A 22886-nucleotide genomic window follows, 5' to 3' on the forward strand; every position below is an offset into this window, starting at 1 on the left:
AGACCCTCAGCTCCTGACTCTCGTTTCGATAGCTTCCCTGATCAGCCTCAGTGAGTCTCTGCAGGCGGAGATTGGAGGACAAAGAGTTTAGACAATGTGAAACTTTTCAAACAAAGTAAGCTTCAGAGGGTTTTGCACTCATTTGCCGTTTTCCAACACACACACATACACACTCTTTCTCATTGCAATGAACTCTATTAAAAAGTTCATGTTCGCATGCTGTGGCATTGGAGCGAGTAAATGAAAAAGCCCATTCATTCACAAATTGGAGTTCGTTAATTGCTAAATAAAATCAGCTGTAGTCCTGGGAAAGGCCTGAACTGAGAGTCAAAGCATCACTTATAACCGGCGACGTTAGTTTGACCAAAATGGTCAAGTAAACAGTTCAAGGGCTGATCATACTAAAGTTAAAAATAAAAGAAACCACAACAAAATTAAAATTGTATTAATCATTATGGCAGCACTGGGCTTCAGCAACACTGTTATAATGGGTTTAAGATTAAATGTGGTAGGAAGGTTAATTATAATCCTTTTTATTTGGTCCAATTTCATGCATGCGCTCTTCAACAATGACAAATGCTCGCTATAGGTAGACAAGTGGTCCGTGTACTTTCTCGTCACTCAATTTAAATTTTAGAAAGAGAATTCGAAAAATACACATGAACCATTACACATGAACCATTTTTCCAGAACTAAACTACAGAAAAACAAGTCATTTTTTTCCATTTTTTTTGGGTGCACATAAAAAACTAAAGCAGAAAAAGGCTTGAGTGTATAATGTCCAATTTCAGAACTGCGGAAGCAATACGTCACAGCAGCTTCAGATCAGAAGTGGTCGGAGATTATCCAGTCTATAGTTGTAGTTGCGCTACCTAATACGCACCTAGTAATTTTTATGTAAACAATATTTAATGAAAATAGTTTTTTATAAAGTCACGTATATATTTTTATATATAAATAAGAAAAGAAAATTACACGTATTAGGTAGCTCAACAACCTCTATAGACTGTATAAGCTCCGCCCACTTCTGATCTGAAGCTTCTGGCCTGGCTGTGCTGAAGCTGCTGTGAATTGTTACTTCTGTAGTTCTGCAAATAGACATACAATAATCAATTACCTTTTTTGTTTTTGTTTCACTTTAATTGTCTTTAACACCAAGAAACTGAAATTACTTGTTTTTTTGGTAGCTTGGCTCTGGAGTATTAGCAAAAAATAGAAATAACATCCATGTACATTTTTCAAATTCTCTTTCTAAAATGAAAATCAAATGACCAGAAGGTACACGGACCCGAAAGATATCAATATATTTTATTAATTACTACCTTGCAGAAACCACACTTTTTTTAGCATGTTAACCCTAGATATTAATGCCTAGTTTGGATTATGCAAAAGTGAAGCTTCATTGACGCCACGATTGAAACAAATGCAAAGCAAATCCAGTTGTACCACCTGACGTCATAAATTAGCATAAAGTGGTGGGCGATTAGATTTAAATCCAAATGCATCCATTATATTGAGTTGATATTGGATTGATATATCACTTCCTGTTTTGAGGATTTTTATAGTTATGTATATATACAACTAGATTTTGATGAAGGACTGGAGCTCGACCAATTGTTCACCTTATTGGTGCAAGTGTATGCACTAAACAATGAACAATTTAAAACAGTAAGTGAACAAAATTACTGCTTTTAGCATTTTAGCAAACCAGGTGTGTAGTTGATGAATCCATGGTTCAGAAGGTATTCTCCAGTGTGAAAGAAAATTATTAAACCCCCCCAAACTGAAAGCAAATTATGAGCCCCGCCCCCCCAAAACCAGACTCAAATCGGTGAACAAAGTGTGAAAACGGATGAAGTTAAAGGTCAGAATTCTCATATATATATTTATATATTAGTGTAGATCTACAGTAGGGGCAGAGCGAAGCCTTGAGTGTAAGTATTGTATTGTTTCATTGTGAGGTAAATTTACACACTACGCTCCAGACGAGGTGTGAAGGGGATTTCACACCTGAAATGTGAAAATGAAAAAGGGGAGAAAAAAAAGGTTGCACAAAAAAACAGGATAAAAGAATGTTACATACTGTACATCATGTACGTTCAGGTGTATTATGTAAAACATGTAGAAATAGTCAGAAGAAAACTAAGGCCACAAACACACAAATACAATAAAACCAAAAGGAAAAGTCAAGTGAAATGGATTTTCTTTTTTTCTTTATAATTGTAATAATTATATAAATTGGTTTACTTACCGTTAGGCATTGCATTATCTCAGAGCTGGTGGTGTCAGGAGCAGCGGCATGGTTCGCTTGAGCAGCCTCTGAAGGGATAAAGACAAAAGAGTCACGGGCTGAGACTGTACCCTTGGAGAACATCTCTGCATCTGGGCTTTCTTCTTCTCCTTCTTCTCCTCCTTCTTTTCCTCCACACAGACTCACATACAAAGTATATATATATTTAAAAAAAAACTAAAGTAGCTCAGTCTCAGTCTCTCAGTAGTCTTGTTTCTGTCTGAGCAGTGGGAATTCCGTGCAGGAAGCGGCGCGGAGAGAAGGAACTCCACTCCTCTTTTCTCTCTCTCAGTCCATTATCTCCGAGTTTTGGGCGCTCCTGGGCTGTTGCTGTGGAGACAGCGGCTCGGCCCGGCCGCAATGTCCTTTTAAGCGTTCCTCATAAAGGGCCGCATTCAGCCTGGGACACAATGCAGCGAAGACTCCCTCACACTCCCTAGCTCTCTCTCTCTCTCTCTCTCTCTCTCTCTCTCTCTCTCTCTCTCAATCTCTCACACACTTACACACTCCCTCGCTAGCTCTCACACTCATTATCTCTCTCTCTCATACACACTTACTCTCGCTCGCTATCTCCAGGACTCTCTATGTGCTCGCTTTCTCTTTGTGGCTCGTTTATTTATGCACCTTTATTTTTACGTTCATATCATCCAGCATTTAAAGATCACAGCCTTTGCTGTTTCTTTGTTTTGTTTCGTTAACACTTGGAGGAAAAACGGATGCTTTGGCAATCGGCCGTAACGAGGTTCTCTAATACAGTGTAGGAGTTGAACATGCTGCGGATGATGTAACTGGGACAACCGGTGGGAACTTCAAAATTCCACTTTAATCAAAAGTGTGGGGAGGGAATGAAAGGGGACTCCCCGCAGCCTCAGGAGGTGACCTGTGTGGCTGCCATTATAAAGGCAGGCATAAATCACCTCGATTCAAGCACGAGACACAGAGCAACTGGCAACGGAGCATTACGAGGCACGCTAACTCTTGCCAAGGAACACCCTCTTAGAAAAGAGTGAGAGAGAGAAGTAGGAAAGGAGAAGCGAAGAGAAAGAGTTGAGGAAAAGTTGGAGCGAAGCCACTGAGCGCATGCGAACTGGCCATAAAGCACCGGAGAAGGCAGGAGGAGTGGTCGCAGTCGCTCTCATTCGCTTCACACTGTGACTCTGTTGTTCTGCCTTTCACAGCAAAACAAACAAAGCCGTGATGGAGAACCTCTGAGCGAGAACGAAGACGAGTAGCAAAGCAAAGTGTTTATATCGCTCTTGCTGGTTTTTTTTATGCTCTTATTCCTTTAATAATTAATAATAACTTTTACCGCCATCATTTGAGTGATACTTCGTCGAATACTAATTTAATCTTTCGTTGGTATTGTGTGCTTTTTTACACTGTCTGTGAATAAATACGAGCCGTGTTTTCAACAGCATGAAGATCCCTACAGGTAAAAAGGGGAGAAAAGTGATAAAAAATAAAAAGTCTGAGGCAGAAACGGAATGGCGGCATTTCCAAACAAAGTGCTCTCGTTTGTGCAAAATCAGGTCACGTTCAAGTTCTGTGCAAGTTCACTGTTTCCTGGTTGAAGGCCCAAACGGCCTGTGGGAAGAACATCACACATAAAAAACATGTGACAACACATTCTCAAATGCAATGCATTCAGAAAGTTTTCACAGCCCTTCACTTTTTCCACATTTTGTTATGTGAAAGCTTAATTCCAAAATAATTACATTTATTACTTTCCTTAAAATTCTATAAACAAATTCCCATAATGACAACGACAAATAAAGTTTGTTTAAAATCTTTGAAATGGCCTTTGCCATGACAATCAAAATTGAGCTCAGGTGCATCATGTTTCCACTGATCATCCTTGAGATGTTTCTACAACTTGATAGGAGTCCACCTGTGGTAAATTCAGTTGATTAGATATGATCTGGAGGCACACACATGTCTCTATGAGGTCTCACAGTTAACAGTGCATGTCAGAGCACAAACCAAGCCATGAAGTACAAGGAATTGTCTGTAGACCTCTGAGACAGGATTGTATCGAGGCACAGATTTAAGGAAGGGGACAAAAACATTTCTGCAGCATTGAAGCTCCCAATAAACACAGTGTCCTCCATCATATGCAAATGGAAGAAGTTTGGAACTACCAGGACTCTTCCGACACCGTAGCCGCCCGACCAATCTGAGCGATCAGGGGAGAAGGGCCTTAGTCAGGGAGGTGACCAAGAACCTGATGGTCACTTTGAAAGAGCTCCAGCATTTCTCTTTAGAGAGAGAACCTTCTAGAAGTACAACCATCTCTGCAGCACTCAACCAATCAGGCCTGTATGGTAGAGTGGCCAGATGGAAAAAAGGTTTGTGAAAACCTGAGCATAAGATTGTGATTTTTGAGGGGTTTCAGTGTGAGAAATTCATCCCAATTGTGTTCAAAAGGGTTATGGTCAGCAAGGGAGACTCAAGAACCTTCACTCCAACCCATGCAAGCTACTGTATATCTTCATGGAGCTGGCTTTGTGCACAGGGGTACTGTCATGCTGGAACAGGTTTAGATCTTCTAGTTCAAGTGATGGGAAAATTTCATGCTACTAGATCCTATACAATTGTGTGAACCACATATGCCAGGTGTCCAAATACTTTTGTATATACCAGAAATACAGAAAGACTGCCCTGACTCTAATCCACATCCAGCACACACACACACACACACACACACACACACACACACACACACACACACACACACACACACACACACACACACACACATTAGAAAAGCTGTCCCTTGTTGCTGCATTTACAAGTCAATCCTAAAGCACATGCTGACATTTACAGCAAAACACACTGCCGAAAATGTGCAGAATTTCCAGAAAAGTCTTTGCGATAATCCTGTACGTGTGAGTTAAACACGATTAAGATGCCGGGAAACTTTCCCATGTGTGAAAATGAGAAACACGCTGGGATAATTTACCGCTTTAAGCCGCCAGACTGCAACTAATAAGACAAAAATAGGGCTTCATTTGCAACCAGAACAGAAAGATTGTGTTTATTTAGTGCACCTATGTGAGCAAAATTACATTTCACAACATCCAGATGTGGAGAAAAAATAAAATAAAACAAGATTTCAAGTTGTAAACTAAATGCAGACAGACATACTGGGAATACTGTATAATAGGACTAATCATCCACCAGTTCATACACACATACACAAGTCTGGGCAAAAACTGTGGAAGTCAGAGCACAAAAAAAAAAATTTGTCTGCATTTTAGACAGCGTCTCCTCCGATGAATCTAAACCCCTCCCCAGAAGGTACAACTACCCTTTACACTGCGACCCCGGCCTGCACTGGTGCATTGTGGTAGCAGTTTGGCCTGAGTCACTGAAATTATGCAGCTTCAGGATTGATCTCATGCAACACTGGTGATCGCTGAATCTGAGACGAGCCACCACTTGACATTTTCACACACAATCAACACACATATTTCAGCAACAACCGAGTCAGAACATGAAAGCATCTCATTCAAGGTTAAATAGATTATACACACACACACACACACACACACACACACACACACACACACACACACAAACAGAGAAGGAGAAGCAGTGCGCAATAGCATAATAGAGTCTAAGCACATTAAGATTGATCCATGTGTGTATAAAGTCGGGATTAAATCTCTTCAACAGAGTGCAGGGATGCACTTCGCTCGTTCTGGGAATGAGGATGTATGCTAAATAGCTTTTTAAACACAGCACCATGCACTTGCAAAAAAATTATGCAAACAGCCAAATTACTGAAAATGCACGCTCCGGGGGAAGTAAAGCATCTACATTTATTTGTGTGTGTGTGTGTGTGTGTGTGTGTGTGTGTGTGTGTGTGTGTGTGTGTGTGTGTGTGTGTGTGTGTGTGTGTGTGTGTGTACGTAAAGTGAAGCATGTAAGAAAACAGTGCTTTTTTTTATATATAAAATAGAACAGTGACCACTGTAATTGTTGGGGGGGGGGGGTAATTATTATTATTATTATATATTAAATATTATTATTTGTTTATTTATTTAGCTGAATAATGAGCAGGAAAGGTGAACACTGGTCCAAATATGCACATGAGAGAATAAATACAAGAAAAAAAAGAATCTGACTGGTTACAAAACTCATAGCTGACTCGCTACCAAATACACTGACTTATTACACTGACTCACATCACACTGATTCACTACCAAACAAATCATTGACTCATTAAACTGACTCACATCACACTGATTCACTACCAAACAAATCATTGACTCATTAAAATGACTCACATCACACTGACTCTTTACCAAACACATCACTGACTCATTAAACCGACTCACATCACACTGACTTGTTACCAGACAAAATGACTCATTACCAAACAAGTCACTGACTCATTACCAAACACATCACTGGCTCATTAAACTGGCTTACATCACACTGACTCTTTACCAAACACATCACTGACTCATTAAACCGACTCACATCACACTGACTTGTTACCAGACACAATGACTCATTACCAAACAAGTCACTGACTCGTTACCAAACACAACACTGGTTCATTAAACTGATTTACATCACATTGACTCTTTACCAAACACATCAATGACTTATTAAACTGACTCACATCACACTGACTATTTACCAAACACATCACTGGCTCGTTAAACTGACTCACATTACACTGATTTGTAACCAGACACAATGACTCAATACCAAACAATTCACTGACCCGTTACCAAACACAACACTGGCTCATTAAACTGACTCACATCACACTGACTCTTTACCAAACACATCACTGGCTCGTTTAACTGACTCACATCACACTGACTCTTTACCAAACACATCACTGACTAATTAAACTGACTCACATCACATTGACTCTTTACGAAACACATCACTGACTCATTAAACTGGCTCACATCACACTGACTCTTTACCAAACACATCACTGGTTTGTTAAACTGACTCACATCACACTGACTTGTTAACAGAACACAATGACTCATTACCAAACAAGTCACTGACTCATTACCAAACACATCACTGACTCATTAAACTGACTCACATCACATTGACTCTTTACCAAACACATCACTGACTCATTAAACTGACTCACATTACACACATTACACACCTTGAAAAGTGAATCTTGGTTGTGTTTACATGATTTACTGGTGCAAACAGTGACTCAGTGAACAACAGAGACAAAAATCTCATTTAGATCCAACCAGTTCACTGAGATTGAGTCACTGTGAGAATCAGGCAGGACTGAAAGACCACCAAATAGACCACCAAATTGTTCAATCAACAAATTATGAAATGGTAGACGAAGAAATCTTGCATGCTTTTGAAGGTTTACAGACAATGAATGTCTGAACAGAGATCAGATACTCTGACACACATTCTGCACTGCAGTCACCGTGTGTGTGTGTGTGTGTGTGTGTGTGTGTGTGTGTGTCGTGTCAGACGGATTATCCAGTGGCCCGTAACACACTGACCAACATCATGACCATGTTACAGTTTCCTTTCTGCACATGTACAGCTGGTGAAGGACCCGAGTTTCTGCTGCATCGTCTTCATTCAAACACCACCGTCTCATAACCACCGCAACTATAAATTATACATGAATCATTTCTCCGTCACCATTAAACAAACACACCCTAATACGCACACTGATACACACACCAGTACAACAGGACACACACTCTTAGTTATAATAGGAACCTTCGACTTGATGCTGGCAGGGTTCTATCAAGATTACACCTTTTATACCTTTAATATGTAGATTTTATATGTTCTACAAACAGGAATATAGTGTATATATTTAAAAGACAATCAAAGCTACACCTCATGCACCTTCTCAGATTTAAGATACCAAAACGTGCAAAAGTATTCACCCCCTTTTCCTATATGATCAGATCTGTCTGGTTCAGATGTTTGGTGGTGCGGGGGAGGAGGTCTGAATACTTTTGCACGCCTATATACACGATATGCTAATGGTATAAATGATGTTCTCTTCAAAGGACCATGGTAGTACCAAGAAAAAGATCAATCATTTGATATATATCCAAACACACAAATGGCATGTAAAATCTAGTTTCTTCTTGGTAGGTGGTGAGACAAATGTTTTCACACGTATTAGCATAAACAAAAGGTTAAGCTTGTGCACGAAGTGTCAAAACAAAATGCGAAAAAATACTTTTTTTGTGATTGGTCTTTTACAGACACAGCGCCCCCTATTGGTTAATGATTGTGAAAACACAGAAAGTACAAAGACCATAGAGGTTAAAAGAAGCCTCCTGCTCTTGCATTCAGCTTTTAACCAAGTGATCAACAAGAAGACATCGTGTGTGCTGAAGATGGAAAGTTTTGCTTATGAATGGATTTGCTTTGCTTTTCCATTCCTGGTCTTTAAGATGTCAAGGGTTTTAGTGGAGCCGAAACTTTTTAAACATTAAACACACAGTGATACTGAGATGCTGAAATAATCTGATAATACTGGCATGAGATGTCTGTCTATCTATCTATCTATCTATCTATCTATCTATCTATCTATCTATCTATCTATCTATCTATCTATCTATCTATCTATCTATCTATCTGTCTGTATTTATCTGTCTGTCTGTCTGTCTGTCTCTGTCCATTTGTCTATATCTGTGTAAAATTATATATCTATTTCTCTGTCTGTCTGTCTGTATGTTCATATCTATCTATCTATCTATCTATCTATCTATCTATCTATCTATCTATCTATCTATCTATCTATCTATCTATCTATCTATCTATCTATCTATCTATCTATCTATCTAATTACGGTTCTTCCTTTCACTTTAAATTACACGCTTTTACACGTCCATACTCCAACATTACAATGTGAAATTTCTTTCTTATAAACTTTGCCATGCACAGAAACATAGAAACACTGCAGCTGATCATCCATAACTGCTCTGTTAGAAGCAACAGCAAGAACAAATTCGTCTTGTCAGCGTTCAAGCACAATATATGTAGCCATAAATGGATAAAAAAGTATTACAAACATTGGAATTGCTGTTGTTTTAGAGGAATAAAACACTTCTGATGTTTGATGTTGTAGGAAAATAATCAGCTCCACGCGTTTCACTCCACCCTGGGGTTGATTACAGTGTGAGGGCACGACACAGAGTGTGTTATTCCTTACATAACATACAGATTTTTTTTTTTTTATGCTATAAATTCATTCCCTTGGGCTAGAAGAGATTGTGGTTGTGGTTGCGAGCTGTAAATTCTTAACAGTACTGCGGGTGGAAAAGGGAACGAGGGAGAGAGAAAGGACGAGAGAGAAAGAGAACAGATGCGAGTTCAATCCAAACAAATGATAACCTGACCGATAAACAGACTCGAACAGACCTAATGATCACTCACCTAAGCAGACACACACTCAGCACCCTCAGATGATCACACACTCATGTGTGTGTGTGTGTGCAGGTGTGTGTTCAAGCGACCTCAGTTCAGTTCCTGACAGCAAAATAGATCCGTTCTCTTCAAACCAGAAAAGCTGTTTGGAGAGACTGTGTGCAGGATTATGATGTGTGTGTGTGTTTGTGTGTTTGTGTGTGTGTGGCAGGTCCAGCCCTCTCGCTCTCTTTCTCCCTCTTTCTCTCTCTCCCTCTCTCCCTCTCTTTTGCTCTCCCCGTTCTTATCTCTCAATCTGCAGCGCTCCTTTAATCCTTCCACTGACCTGCGTGTCTCATCTTTGTCCCTTTCAGCTAACATACAGCTCAAACCCAAGCACACACACATAACCACAAACACACACTTACCAGAGGTGTGTGTGCAGCCTGGAAGATCCACACGCAGGTGTTTGGTCCGCCCAGGGTCTTCCCCGAGTAAGTAGTACCAGCCAGAGGTCTGGCAGAAACAAAACAAAGATAGAGAGCACAGATTATCTGTGTGTGTGTGTGTGTGTGTGTGTGTATGTGTGTGTGTGTGTGTGTGTGTGTGTGTGTGTGTGTGTGTGTGTGTGTGTGTGTGTGTGTGTGTAGAAAATCACATTTACATTACACAGAAATCTGTGCATTTGTATTGAATGAGTTTAATGTCATTCCTGTGTTCCATTATGTAGGCACTAGTATGTACTGGGATGGATGGATTTAGCTAGATATATAGATTAGATAGATAGATAACAAAAGAATAACTAAGGCTATGACAAATAATTTAATTCTAACCCAAGATGAGTTTTGGGATGCGAGTTCGCCAGCTACCAAGAGCTCCGAGTGTTTTTTTTAGTTGTTGTTGTTGTTGTTGTTATTGACGTCATTTCACTCCAATTGTTCTCACAGTCGTTTTTAAGTGAATATAATTTAGCCGGGTTTTTTTGTAGCCAGCACTGTATCTATTCTGTTGATTCTCCGTATAGGTATCTGGAGAACAGAAGAGAAATCCAGAGAAGGTTTCAAGCATGTTGGAGCAGAAATAATCTCCGAGTGTGATCTGTTGTTTTGTGTGTACAGCCACAGGGTTGATGTATAGAGTAGTGCGTGCATAAAAAACGCTCATAGATTACATGACAAGAGAAAGAGATTATCCATAAAACGGTGTACTCGAAACACACACACACACACACACACACACACACAGACTTGAATATATCCCAATCCCTGACCATCTCAATACGCTAGTTATTGCTAGCAGAGATTATAAGGCCATTTATTTTTATCTTCACCAGCCCAAAAACCTCCTGCCCTTTGCTCTCTCTCTCTTTCTCTCTCTTTCTCTTGTTTCTCTCTCATCCATCTATCTCTGAGCATCGTCTAATCCGCACGTTGGTGAATAGATGTGATTACACGGACGAGTATGATAATCAGCACCAAAAGCCCTGAGCCTCGCTTAATTTTTTTCCCCAACCAGCCGAGAGAAATACAACGAGTGTGCAGATTTATCACGCAAAATAACAAAGATAACGAAAGACCCGGATTATTAGAGCCATTCTTAAAGACTTATGAAGACCAGACTTAAAAGAAACTGTGCTTTCTAGTTGTACATGAACAGTTTCCTACACAGTGTATTATTTGCATCTCTATACCTGAGGCCGTCCGATTCGCATCTCGATGCATACGATACAATACCGATTCTACGCCATACGATACGATTTCAATTTGATTCAACACAATGCAAAAAATACGATGCTCTTCAATTTATTACAGACAATTTATCAATTCATCAAATCATCAATTTACTTAAGCGCCTTCTGACTTCTAACTCATGTCCCTTTGTAGCGCACAAAAAAAAAGATTTATTAAAACCAGACGTTCTTTTCTTGTTCTGTCTCAGGGAAGTTACAGCTCTACCTCTGCCATGTTAATCTGTATTCTAAGAGACTCTCAGGACACGCCTCGGTCTCCGTAGTGTTGTGATGCATCATGTTCATGTAGCAACGGCGGCGCTAAGAGAACGAACTCGAGACACGGTTTGGCGAAGAGAAATCGATCTACATAGCAAATATTGGTCACAAATTATTGGTCAATTTCAAAATAATAAAAGTATTGCGCATCTACTAATAATTATATATAAATAAGGGTTTTTTTTTACGAATATGTTAAACCCGATGCATTGTGATTCAAATACTTGTCTCCAATGGACACTTTTTTAAACCGATGCATAACATCGTTAACTTGTATGCCGATGCACTGGTCAGAACCGCTGAATCCAAACCCTCCCTAACGTGTACCATAGCGAATGACTCGAGATGATTTGAAACGAGTGTGTGGATTGTGTGGTAATAAAACTTTACTGCTTTACTTTTTCAGCTGCATTAGATTCAGAGCTACTTTACAAATCTACAAAAATAAAACACTCAGCATTCACCAATGGCATGATTTTCTTGTAGCATCTCTTCTATTCAATTCTGCTCCACTACACTTTATTCTGTTGTATAGAATTTAAATTTCTTCTAATTTATTCTGTACATTCTACACATTCCTTCTCTTCTCTTCTCTTGTTGAAACTGTGACGGTTGAATCGAATGCAGACGACTCATTTCAAGTTTGTTTCTTTAGTACTTTTAACGATGTAACAATGTAAGAATTATAGAACAAAACACTCTTATATTTAAATGTATGTGTATTTTTCCCTGACGAGCAAACTTGGGGCGACCGTGGCAAAAGAAAACCCCCTTAGATGTTGAGGAAGAAACCTTGAGAAGAAAAAGACTCAAAAGGGGAACCCATCCTCAGTTTGGTGACACCAAGAGTGTGATTATAAATCATTAAAAACATCACAAACACCGGAGAGTGAAAAATATCTTGAGCACCGGAGTGTGTGATGATGAGTAATGTCTTTTCCACAGTCTTATACAGTCAGTTGGAGTCGTGGAACCAGGAACTCCTGAGTAACATCTCATTATAGATTCGACGCAAACTCCTCCATGCCAAAGCCTTTAAATGTTCAACGATGAAGAAACAGCAAATGTAGAATGTTATTTTGAGTGTTAAATAATTGGTTATTTATACTCAAAGTCCAATGCCTGAAATCTTCATGTAGTGGGATCTAACCGGAGCTGGTACATCTCAAGATGCCTCGGTATCCATCTCTAGATGCCTCCAGCGATCATCTGGGTCGACTCGACTTGTGTTAAATGAAGCCGAAAACACGGTGAATGAAAGAAGCCAATCAGAGCAGAACTCGATTAATTGCGAGATGACAGAGGAAGTTGGGGAGATAAAAGTGAGAGGTGGGGAATTGAGCAGATGACAGGATGAAGAGAGGGAAACTTCCTGTGATACCCATCCTAAGCTCCTCATTAACAAATGAAGGCAATCAAATATTCATTCTGCCACATAGCAGCCAAAATAAGCAGCGTTGTGTGAACATCGGGCTGCTGATCATCACCCCGAGACAAGAACTTGACATGGAAAGCGCTGGCTACATGGCCACCAGAGCATGCTTTGCTAACTCTAACATAAACCATAGTGGTTAGAATTAAACAGTGGTGGGAAAAAAAGTGGGGTGATCTACAATTCTGTCCGATTTATTCTATTCTATTCTATTTGTTCTCTTTTTTCCTATTTCATTCTGGTACACCCTTTTCAATTCCAGTCTATTCTATTCTGCTGCACAATATTCTACTCTCCTCTATTCTAACCATACCTGTACCTGTAACCATGCCAATGCCCTAGCCTCTACCTGTAACTGTACCTGTATCTGTATCTGTACCTGTATTTGTATCTGCACCTGTACCTCTAACCATACATGTACCTGTAACCATGCCTATGCCAGAGCCTCTACCTGTATCTGTACCTGTAACTGTGGTTGTACCTATACCTCTACCAGTGCCTGTACCTGTATCTCTGCCTTTACCTGTAAACGTACCTGTAACTGTACCTTTACCACAGGTTTTACCTTTACCTGTACCTGTAAATGTACCTGTACCTCTACCACAGGTTTTACCTTTACCTGTAGCCATACCTGTACCTTTGCCTGTATCCATACCTGTATCTGTAAATCTATCTTGGCCTGTACCTGTAACTGTACCTGCACCTGTGCCTTAACCTGTAACTTTAACTGTAAACATACCTGTACCTGTGCCTGTAACTGTCAAGTCAAGTTTATTTCTATATTTTCACAACAGAATTTGTCTCAAAGCAGATTTACAGAATTTTAAGAGTTATGGTGAATGGTGTGTATTTATCCCTGATGAGCAGCCATGGTGACTGTGGCAAGGAAAAACTCCCTTAGATGTTGAGGAGGAACCTTGAGAGGACCCAGACTCAAAAGGGGAACCCATCCTCATTTAGGTGACATCAAGAAAACTGTACCTGTGCTTTACTTGTACCTGTACCTGTAACTACATCTGGACCTGTGCCTTTACCTGTCAGATTTGTTCTCACCTGCATAAAACCTACATAAATTCCTTCAATATTGTTCAGATTTCAGAAAACGTACCTTTTCCGATCTTATCAGCGAACATACTCCAAAACTCATGCACCCGACCAGTTCTCTATAAAACATGACAGAAAGAAAGAATTCAGAACGTCATAACCTCATCATATCAGCAGTTCATATCAGAATGTATCTAAAAAAAAATAGATCAATCAAATATTTATATTAGACAGTTAAAGGAAAAGGTGAGCAAAAGATTTCTAATCAGCTATTCACTACTTCATGCTTAAAGCTGATTGACTTTGGTAATTAGGCTTTATAATGGATGTTTGCCATTAAGTCTATAAGCATTCAATGTGTAAGAAATGTGGTATGAATTGAAAAGTTTCCAAATAAAACATACATTAATACGATGAGAAATAAAGTGTTATTCTTTTAAAAACTATGAATATTGTTTTCTATCTTTACACATGCATCACTTAAACTTCATCACTGGTGCTTGGCCCCCTTTGCAGTTAGAACTCCATTCTTCTTGATAGAGTGAAGCTACACAATGTTCAAACATTCAACTCCATAATGGGTTTTCTGGATTAGATCTAATCAGATACCAAAAGAGATTAGACGTTTGGAAAAGGAAACACTAAAATCTAATGAGGTTTGTGTGTGTGTGTGTGTGTGTGTGTGTGTGTGTGTGTGTGTGTGTGTGTGTGTATGATACATAGGGAAATATATATATGAGAGGAAAGGAGACTGAATATGCAGTTCTTCTTAAAAAACATTATAGGCACGTAAAATGCAGTAGAGCCGGCTCTGTGTGATGACTTCAAAGGTGTTATATAATGTTTTCTGCATGTCAGAGCAGCTCTGGAGGCCGAGGGTTTTGCGATCCGCAGTCCCACACATGTAAATGAACCCTGGAGGTTAAAGGAATCTGCTGCGCTCTTCTGGTCACAGTAATTATTCCTCCTCCGAGGAAAATAAATCAGTTACAAACCGTGAAAAAAAGGCTACGAGGCAGGACACTGGGCCGGCACTAATGAGATCTCTCATGCATGAAATATGTAAGGCGAGAAATTTCATCAATATGTTGTGTAGCAGCTGAACATTTATATTTTCCTATTGTTTATGTTGCAGCCTAAGGTTTTATGAGCGGTTAGAAATAAGTCAATATTTAATATCAAGGATTGTCAAGTAAATAATATATGATATGAGTCATGTATTTAAATTATACAGAAAAAGAGGAAAGAGTGGGTTAATATATGTGGGGGTTTGATCTGTTTCATAAAATCTTGATGAATATTGGAGATACTCTACTCCATAATTTGAAGGAACCAAAAAAAAAATCAATCAGAGACTTATGAGAGTTCTAAGGTTAAAAAAAAACAATGAAAATAAACATTGATTAAACCAATTCTTATTTGGTCTGGTCACGACCCTCAGGCTGTGTCCACACTAATAGGTTTTCATTTGAAAACGCAGATTTTTCTCTCCGTTTTGGTCTTTCGTTCACACGGAGACACCGTTTCCAGTCAAAGGACACAAACTTTTTAAAAACGCTTGAAAAAACTGTGTTTGTGTCGCAATGTGGACTGTGAAAATGGAGGGTTTTAAAAACAATGACACCTTTTTAGTCATTGCTGTGATGTTTCAAAGAGCCGCTAATTAATTAAACGGCAGGCGGAAATGACGCAGGTTGAAGCGTCTTACTGTTTGCTCATGCGCACTACATGGATGTGCACGTTTTCCAGATGTTTCAGTGTTGATGAGCAACTTTTGGGAAAACATGAAAACAAAAATGTCTTTTCAAATTTATCCGGATGACTGTAGATGTAGCCTCGATGTTTCATACTGAAAACAATCAGGATAACATCTTATATCATTGCGATAAAGCTTGAATACCTGTTCTCTCCATCATGATTCCACACGGTGAAGAGAAGCCTTTTTGTCTTTTTCTCATCACTGACAGCACTGGAAAGAGAAAACTGATTCCTCTCAGATATACATGAGGTACCAAACTTTAAATAGGTTTTAACCTCAAAATAGGCCACTTTGGCTCCTTTAAGGTTTTTTTAAGGTTAAAACCCTTTAACTAAAACTTACGAGTTACGAGTTACTAAAACTTGGTCTTACAAGGAGAATGTTTCCTGGAAAAGTGGACTCGTGCAGTCAGAGACCGTCTTAGTCTTCCTGCGAGTTCCAGCATCGCTGTCTGGTGCCAGTCCAAGCTGAGAAAGAAAACCAGATAAAACACAGGCTAAAGCATGTAAAATATATCAATATTGTTTTGAAGATACATCATTTGCCTTTTGAGACTTTTCTAGAAATTGATTTCGGTCCTATAACGCAAATTTCAGATACAATTTGTATCTCACCTTGACATAGCAGTTGCACTTTCCCTGATCATTTCCCCCAAGAGCCTTAGCCTCAATTACTGCAATAGTCAAAATAACAACAAAGTAAAGAAATATGACATAATCCCTTCAGAAAAGTCCTGAGAAGTATATTTGAATCAGATAATGTTGTTATATAGAGCTAAATAATGTATTTTTACATTCAAGTCATTTGACTTTTCTTGAGACATTTAGAGTGCGCATTAAATATTCACGCTTTTTTCATATTTCCTCATGGATATTAATGAAGCAGATTTGACTTTGACTTCAAATCTGATCAAGCAGCCAGGACACATCCGAGGTCCTGAATTCTTTTGGCTAATATAGAGATGATAATGCTACACAAGCTAGCATATTGTCACAAATTCTCTGAGTACAAAACCAGGACGCAGTGAGGCTGAACCATGAAAGCAAAAGCATAGAATTCATACAATAAAACACAACAATCAAAAAGTGTTAATGCGACAACTGATGAAGAAGTAACACTAAAAAGGTGAACACAATGAGGTAATACCAAGATGACGGTAGAAGACAGGGCCGTAACAGAAAAGAACACAGTTATGAGAGCATGTTGCCAGGGGAACCATTAGGGCTGTCAATCTGTCAATTAAAATATACAATTTAACTTAAAAACTTAATCGCACTTTTTTTTCTGTTCTAAATGTACTTTAAATTAATACATTTTAAGTTTTTAATACTCTAATCAACATGCGCATGGACAAATATTGTTGTTTTATGCAAATGTATGTTTATTTTTTGTGAAACCAAACTCAACTTCAGAGCATGAAGAGAAAATATTCCTGTAAATCCTTTAAAGTAATTGTAGAGTTTTAAAAGATGAAAATCATCAGAACACCAAACGGAACTTTTGCTCTGTTTCCACACGGACGGTTTTAATTGCCGGATATGCGCATCATGGCGGATTTTAAGGCTCGATTTAAGACTCGGCGCATCAGTAAAACAAATGTTTAGAGTGAAAATAATTTAAGTTTATTTTTCATTTCTGAGTGAAGAAAGGACGTCATTATTAAATGTGTTGCGTTGAAGACTTAAATTTTGCCTCTTTCATATTTATTTATTTTAAAAAAATTTTATAAAAATGGTTAAACAGAAATATATATATATACAATGGTCAGGCATAACTTAATGACCACCTGCCTAATGTTGTGTTGGTCCCCCTTTCCTGCCCAAACAGTCCTGACCCTTCGAACATCAACAGCATGAACTTCTTCAGCAATTTAAGCAGGACCTTTCTGTTGGATCAGACCACATGGACCAGCATTTGCTCCCCATGTGCCCACGTGCCACCCATGACCCTGTCGCAGGTTCCCCACTGTTCCTTTAGGTTCCTCAACTCAATCTAACAATACTGAAAAAAACCTACTGACCTGTCACTACTATAACAGCTGAACTGCACACTTTTTCAGTCTTGTCTTGTGCATTAACCAGACTAGTCATGTGCTATTTATTTATTCTCATCACTTGAGAACTTTCTATATTAATCACAGATAGTTTACATTTTTGCCATTTGCACTAAACCTTAGAATGTGATGTTTTACCATGCAATAAGACTTTGTGCTGACCTGCATTATTTGTTCTGTGTGTGTGTGTGTGTGTGTGTGTGTGGTATCTTTGTGTGTTGTATTTTAGTACTGTGTGTCTAGTGCTGTCTATTTGTTGTCTATGGTCTTGGATGCTGACTGTTAAATGTTACATCTGCACTTTAGACCTTCGTTCTGCTTTACAATTTGCTGGCTGAATGACAGTAAAGTTCACTTTGACTTGAAATCAATCCATATTTCCATAAATAAAAATGTTCTGATCTTCGTCTTGCCACTGGAAACATCTACATCAAGTCACCAAAAAAATTAGTCGTTGGCAGTCGATAGTTCTCAATAAATATAAACAATCCTCTCTTTGTCGCTGCGAAGTGGTGAATCATAGAGTTTATTATGTTTACATACTCACCGTCGATGACGAGGACGCTGTCTCTAACCGTGATCGTTAAACGGAGCTGCCCTGTAGAGACAAAATGAGTGAAATCTGAGATGCTCATGACATAATTACCAGCCTGAAGAAATGTTTAATGCCTCTCACATTGTAATGAACCTGTAAAAAAAAAATACTGACAGAAAAACATAATTCACAAAATTTCTCTTGTGCAACAATAAGCACAGTCAATAACAACAACTCAAACATTCAACACGGCTTTATTAATTACAGGCCTGTTGTATACAGTAGATGGGTGTGAGCAAGGAGTCTTGTATACTTGTTAACGGCTAAACTCGAAACTTTAAAAAAGTTGTAATGCAACTGAGCTGCAAGTGAAATGATTTGCTTGATGTGACTTGGGATTTTACTTGTACAGAGTTTTTCATGTAATTTACCAACACGTATAGTGTATATACAGTACATAAAACGTTACAGTTACATGTTAGCTAGCTCACATGTTATGGTGCAGTTTAACTATATTGATTATATTATTGTTTATTTCTTTAATTATGCATTAATGCTGGTCAGCTATCATTGGGGAAAAAAAAGAAGAAATGGCAGTGTTTTGTGATGGAGTTTTGTGACTAGCTGAGAGAAGTTAACTTCTCAGGTCAGAGACGTCAGGGACGCCTGTCACTTGGTAAAAGCGGGACGTGTTTATATAACCAGTGCATGGTTTTGCTTTGAGTGTCACTCTGTTCCCCCGTGCAGGCAGTAAAAATTAAGAAGGCTGGAAAGACAAAGGATGCGAGATGAAGCTGTCGCACAGCCCAGACGGTCTCGCAGTTTAAACCCACACTCAGTGTGTCTGCATGTCTCATTAATCATCTCTAGCTGTCTTAACTTCTATTATCTTTGTCCTCTCTCTCTCTCTCTCTCTCTCTCTCTCTCTCCCATTCTCCCCCTTCTTTCTCTCTCTTTCTGCCAGTAATTTATTTCAGACCCTGAAGCACCAGCACTAGATTTTTTTATTTGTTAAGCATATATATATGTACAGAAAGCCACAATCCCAACCCATGAGAAACAAAAAGGTTCCTTTATTCTATTAAAGTCTTTCTGATGGTCACATCTTTTCTTTGTTAGTATGAAGAACAACACTGACACTCACCGGAAGTTGATAAACATATAATAATTAATGGACATTCGGGTCACAAATATGAGGATGGATTCCCTTTTGAGTCTGGTTCCTCTTAAGGTTTCTCCCTTGTACCTTCTCAGGAGGTTTTGCCACTTTCACCACTGGTTAGCTCATTAGGGCTGAAGGTATAGGGATACATTTATGGTCTTTAAATAATGTATTTCTGTGAAACTGCTTTGGGGCAATGTATATTGTTAAAAGTACTACACAAATAAAATTGAATTGATTTTAATTGCATTAAATTGAACAAACACCAAAACATCCACATACCCTCGGATTTTGATTGATCAGGATCATGTTGATTCGTTGTCAATAATATTCATGTGATTAATACAGATGTGTACATTTTAAGAAATAAATAAGAGACAGTACTTTGAGAATGACTGTGTATTGCTGCTATTAAATAAGTGAAAGTGAGCGATTTTAAACACAGCTAGAGGACCAGTTTAATGTCAGACAATATTTTCACGGACCGGCCTTTTAAGTGTGGTGGATAAATACAACAAATTAAAATGATACCACCATAAAAACTAATATTTTCTGAATAGAATAATAAACGTGAATCCACTGTGTTGATTTTTGTTCATTTTGTTCAGTTTCAGTCAAAAAAAATTATACTAGTAGCCTTCAGGCACTGCAACACACAAAAAATGAATTTAATACCTTTAATTAATTAAGGGCTTTATATAAAATTGTATTTAAATTATTTAATAAAATATTTTTTATTAGTGCAGTTAAATTTTATTGATATTATTACTATTATTTATTTCATTCATTTTATTCTTATGTTGAAATAAAAATTTAGTCAGTTGACTTATTTTGCTTTATTAATTATATAAATATGAAATACATATTATTATATTGGTCTAATTTTAAATTGTATTTGTTTGTGTTGTGTTTGGTAAAGCAGGTTAGCAGGCAGGATTTAGTGAATGAAATTAAGGGGGGCGGGACATGGCTGCTGACGGACAGGGGAGATGAGGCACACTGAGGTCATGTTTGGATCTCCAACGTGCTCACTGTGTGCTTTAATTGCACTTCGTTTTTATTAGCAGGAGGTCTGAGGGAAAGCCTGAAGCACTTTGGAGGACACACACAGACACACACACACAAACACACACACTCGCGTCTGTCTAGTTGTCTGTATGACAGTGAGGATCCTGGCACTGATCCTTTTCTGGTATAAAGGAATTCAGGTCTCTATTTTTGGCTGCTCTTCATATAAAAGAGCACAACAAACGCTGGACACAAATGAGAGGACAGGAAGAGGAGACAACATCATGCACTGGGACACCATGAATACACTTGGTATTCAAGCATGAAAATACTTGGAGTCCAGACATGTGGTGGTGTTGGTTTTGTGTTTCCCAATTGCTTAAACATCTTTATTACACTGACAATCGAAAACATTTTTTGAGCAATTTAATGACTATTATTGTCAAAAATGCAAATGTAGGACATTTTGGTGAGGGGGGTGAGATTGAGATGGTTTGGACATGTGCAGAGGAGGGACATGGGGTATATCAGTAGGAGAATGCTGAAGATGAAGCCACCAGTAGGGAGGAAAAGAGGAAGACCAAGGAGGAGGTTTATGGATGTGGTGAGGGGAAAACATGCAGGTAGTTGGGGTAAAAGAGGCAGATGTAGAGGACAGGGGGGTATGGAGACGGATGATCCGCTGTGGCGCCCCCTAATGGGAGAAGCCGATAGAAGAAGAAGATTTTAAAAAATGCAAATAAATGAGCAAATAATTTCGTTAAAACTAAGACCTTTAATTGTAAGAAGCGACTGAAAGTAGGAATTCCATAAAAATCTCATACACAGCTTTAGTATTGAATGTAAAGAAAGATTATGTAGCATGACTGAAGTGTATAAATCGTAGTAATACACTTGTAATTTGGTGCGCATGTCCATCCAATGCAAATCTGACCCTCAGTTGCTATGGATAACAGTGTCTGCTAAATGCTGTATATGTAAATGTCATGTGATTTTTCCACAAAAACATTGTTACATTCTTCCTGATTAGAACAGAATGGTGTCTGTAAGAAGAAGAAGGGAAAAAAACCCACCGAACCATGTGGTCATTAGAACCGGACATGACACGGACATGACAACTTGCTATTCTTGACAAAATGTTCCGATTACCCAGCAGCCCTTGGGGCACCCTGTTAGTTAGCGCCTTAGACAGCAGCAGCCGTTGGCTTGTTATCCCCGAATTAGTCCTGCAGCCTCCACGAGAAACCTTCACACAGCCGTCATTCTTTCCTGTCATTATCCCTCCCTCGCCGCTTTTTGCCTTTCCTTCCACCCCCCCATCATTACAGCGAGAGAGCAGCAGCCAAACCTGTGCACCTTTTTTCCTTCCTTATTCCACCCACTTCCTTTCTCTTTTCTCTCATTATCCATCCCACGCTTCCTTCCAGTCTTTAGTTAGACACAAACTTGTTGTGTGTTATTTAGCAGACAAATCTGACACATTCATCACAGGAGGCAAGTTCTAACGCAGGCAGCAGCTACAGACAACAGCATTGCTGGAGCCTCTTTCTGGAAACTCCGAAAAAGATCCTGAAAATACATCGGGGATGGAGATAAACCCTGGTGATTAATGGTCGGTCTGTGTGTGTGTGTGTATATGTGTGTGTGTGTGTGTGTGTGTGTGTGTGTGTGTGTGTGTGTGTGTGTGTGTGTGTGTGTGTGTGATCGTTCCATGATGGACAATGAGTTTAATGGCCTTAATGCTTTTTCCACAACACTGAAGTGCCTCCTCTCTCCAAGTTCATCCTTCAACATAGTAATGTATTCCAGAATAGTAGTTTTCTTTATTCTTGAACTGTACATTAAAGCGAGAAGCGGTTTGTGGCCGTGGCCTAATTTTATCTTTCCAAATGAAAAACCATAGCTGCTCCATAATATTTTATATCATGAGTGTGATATTTGTTTGGGTTTTTTTACATTCATGATTTCCGTTATGTTCTAGATTTCTAGTTAAATGAGATCCCATTTGTATTAAAATAAAAAAAGGTAGGATCCGTTTTTTTGGATATTTTGGGTTCGTCACATTGACGTCAAAATCCTAAATTGCATGGAGAAAATTAATATAGTCCAATTCAAATGTTCCTAAAATTGGGACCAATGATTTTACTATAAATAAAAAAACTAGGCAAAAGTCACATTTCCCTTCAATCAGAAACAAAATAAATTCCCAGAAAGT

At 38.7% G+C, this 22886-nt stretch overlaps 1 protein-coding gene across 4 annotated transcripts in view; it reads right to left on the reverse strand.

Moving 5' to 3' along the window:
* rgs3a (regulator of G protein signaling 3a) overlaps nucleotides 1-10159 on the reverse strand; it is a 131507-nt gene extending 121348 nt beyond the window's left edge. For 2 of the 4 annotated variants that reach the window (XM_083531254.1, XM_083531253.1), the window contains exon 1: nucleotides 2252-2924. In XM_083531254.1, coding sequence (XP_083387380.1) covers nucleotides 2252-2374 — 123 coding nt within the window. In that variant the 5' untranslated portion in view covers nucleotides 2375-2924. Of the gene's footprint in view, nucleotides 1-2251; nucleotides 2925-9700; nucleotides 9832-10098 lie in introns of those variants that run through there. The other 2 variants (XM_083531257.1, XM_083531256.1) reach the window with 2 other exon arrangements.
* Nucleotides 10160-22886: the final 12727 nt, after the last annotated feature.

Source organism: Silurus aristotelis (assembly GCF_946808225.1).
Source record: "Silurus aristotelis genome assembly, chromosome: 26".
Lineage (NCBI taxonomy): Eukaryota > Metazoa > Chordata > Actinopteri > Siluriformes > Siluridae > Silurus > Silurus aristotelis.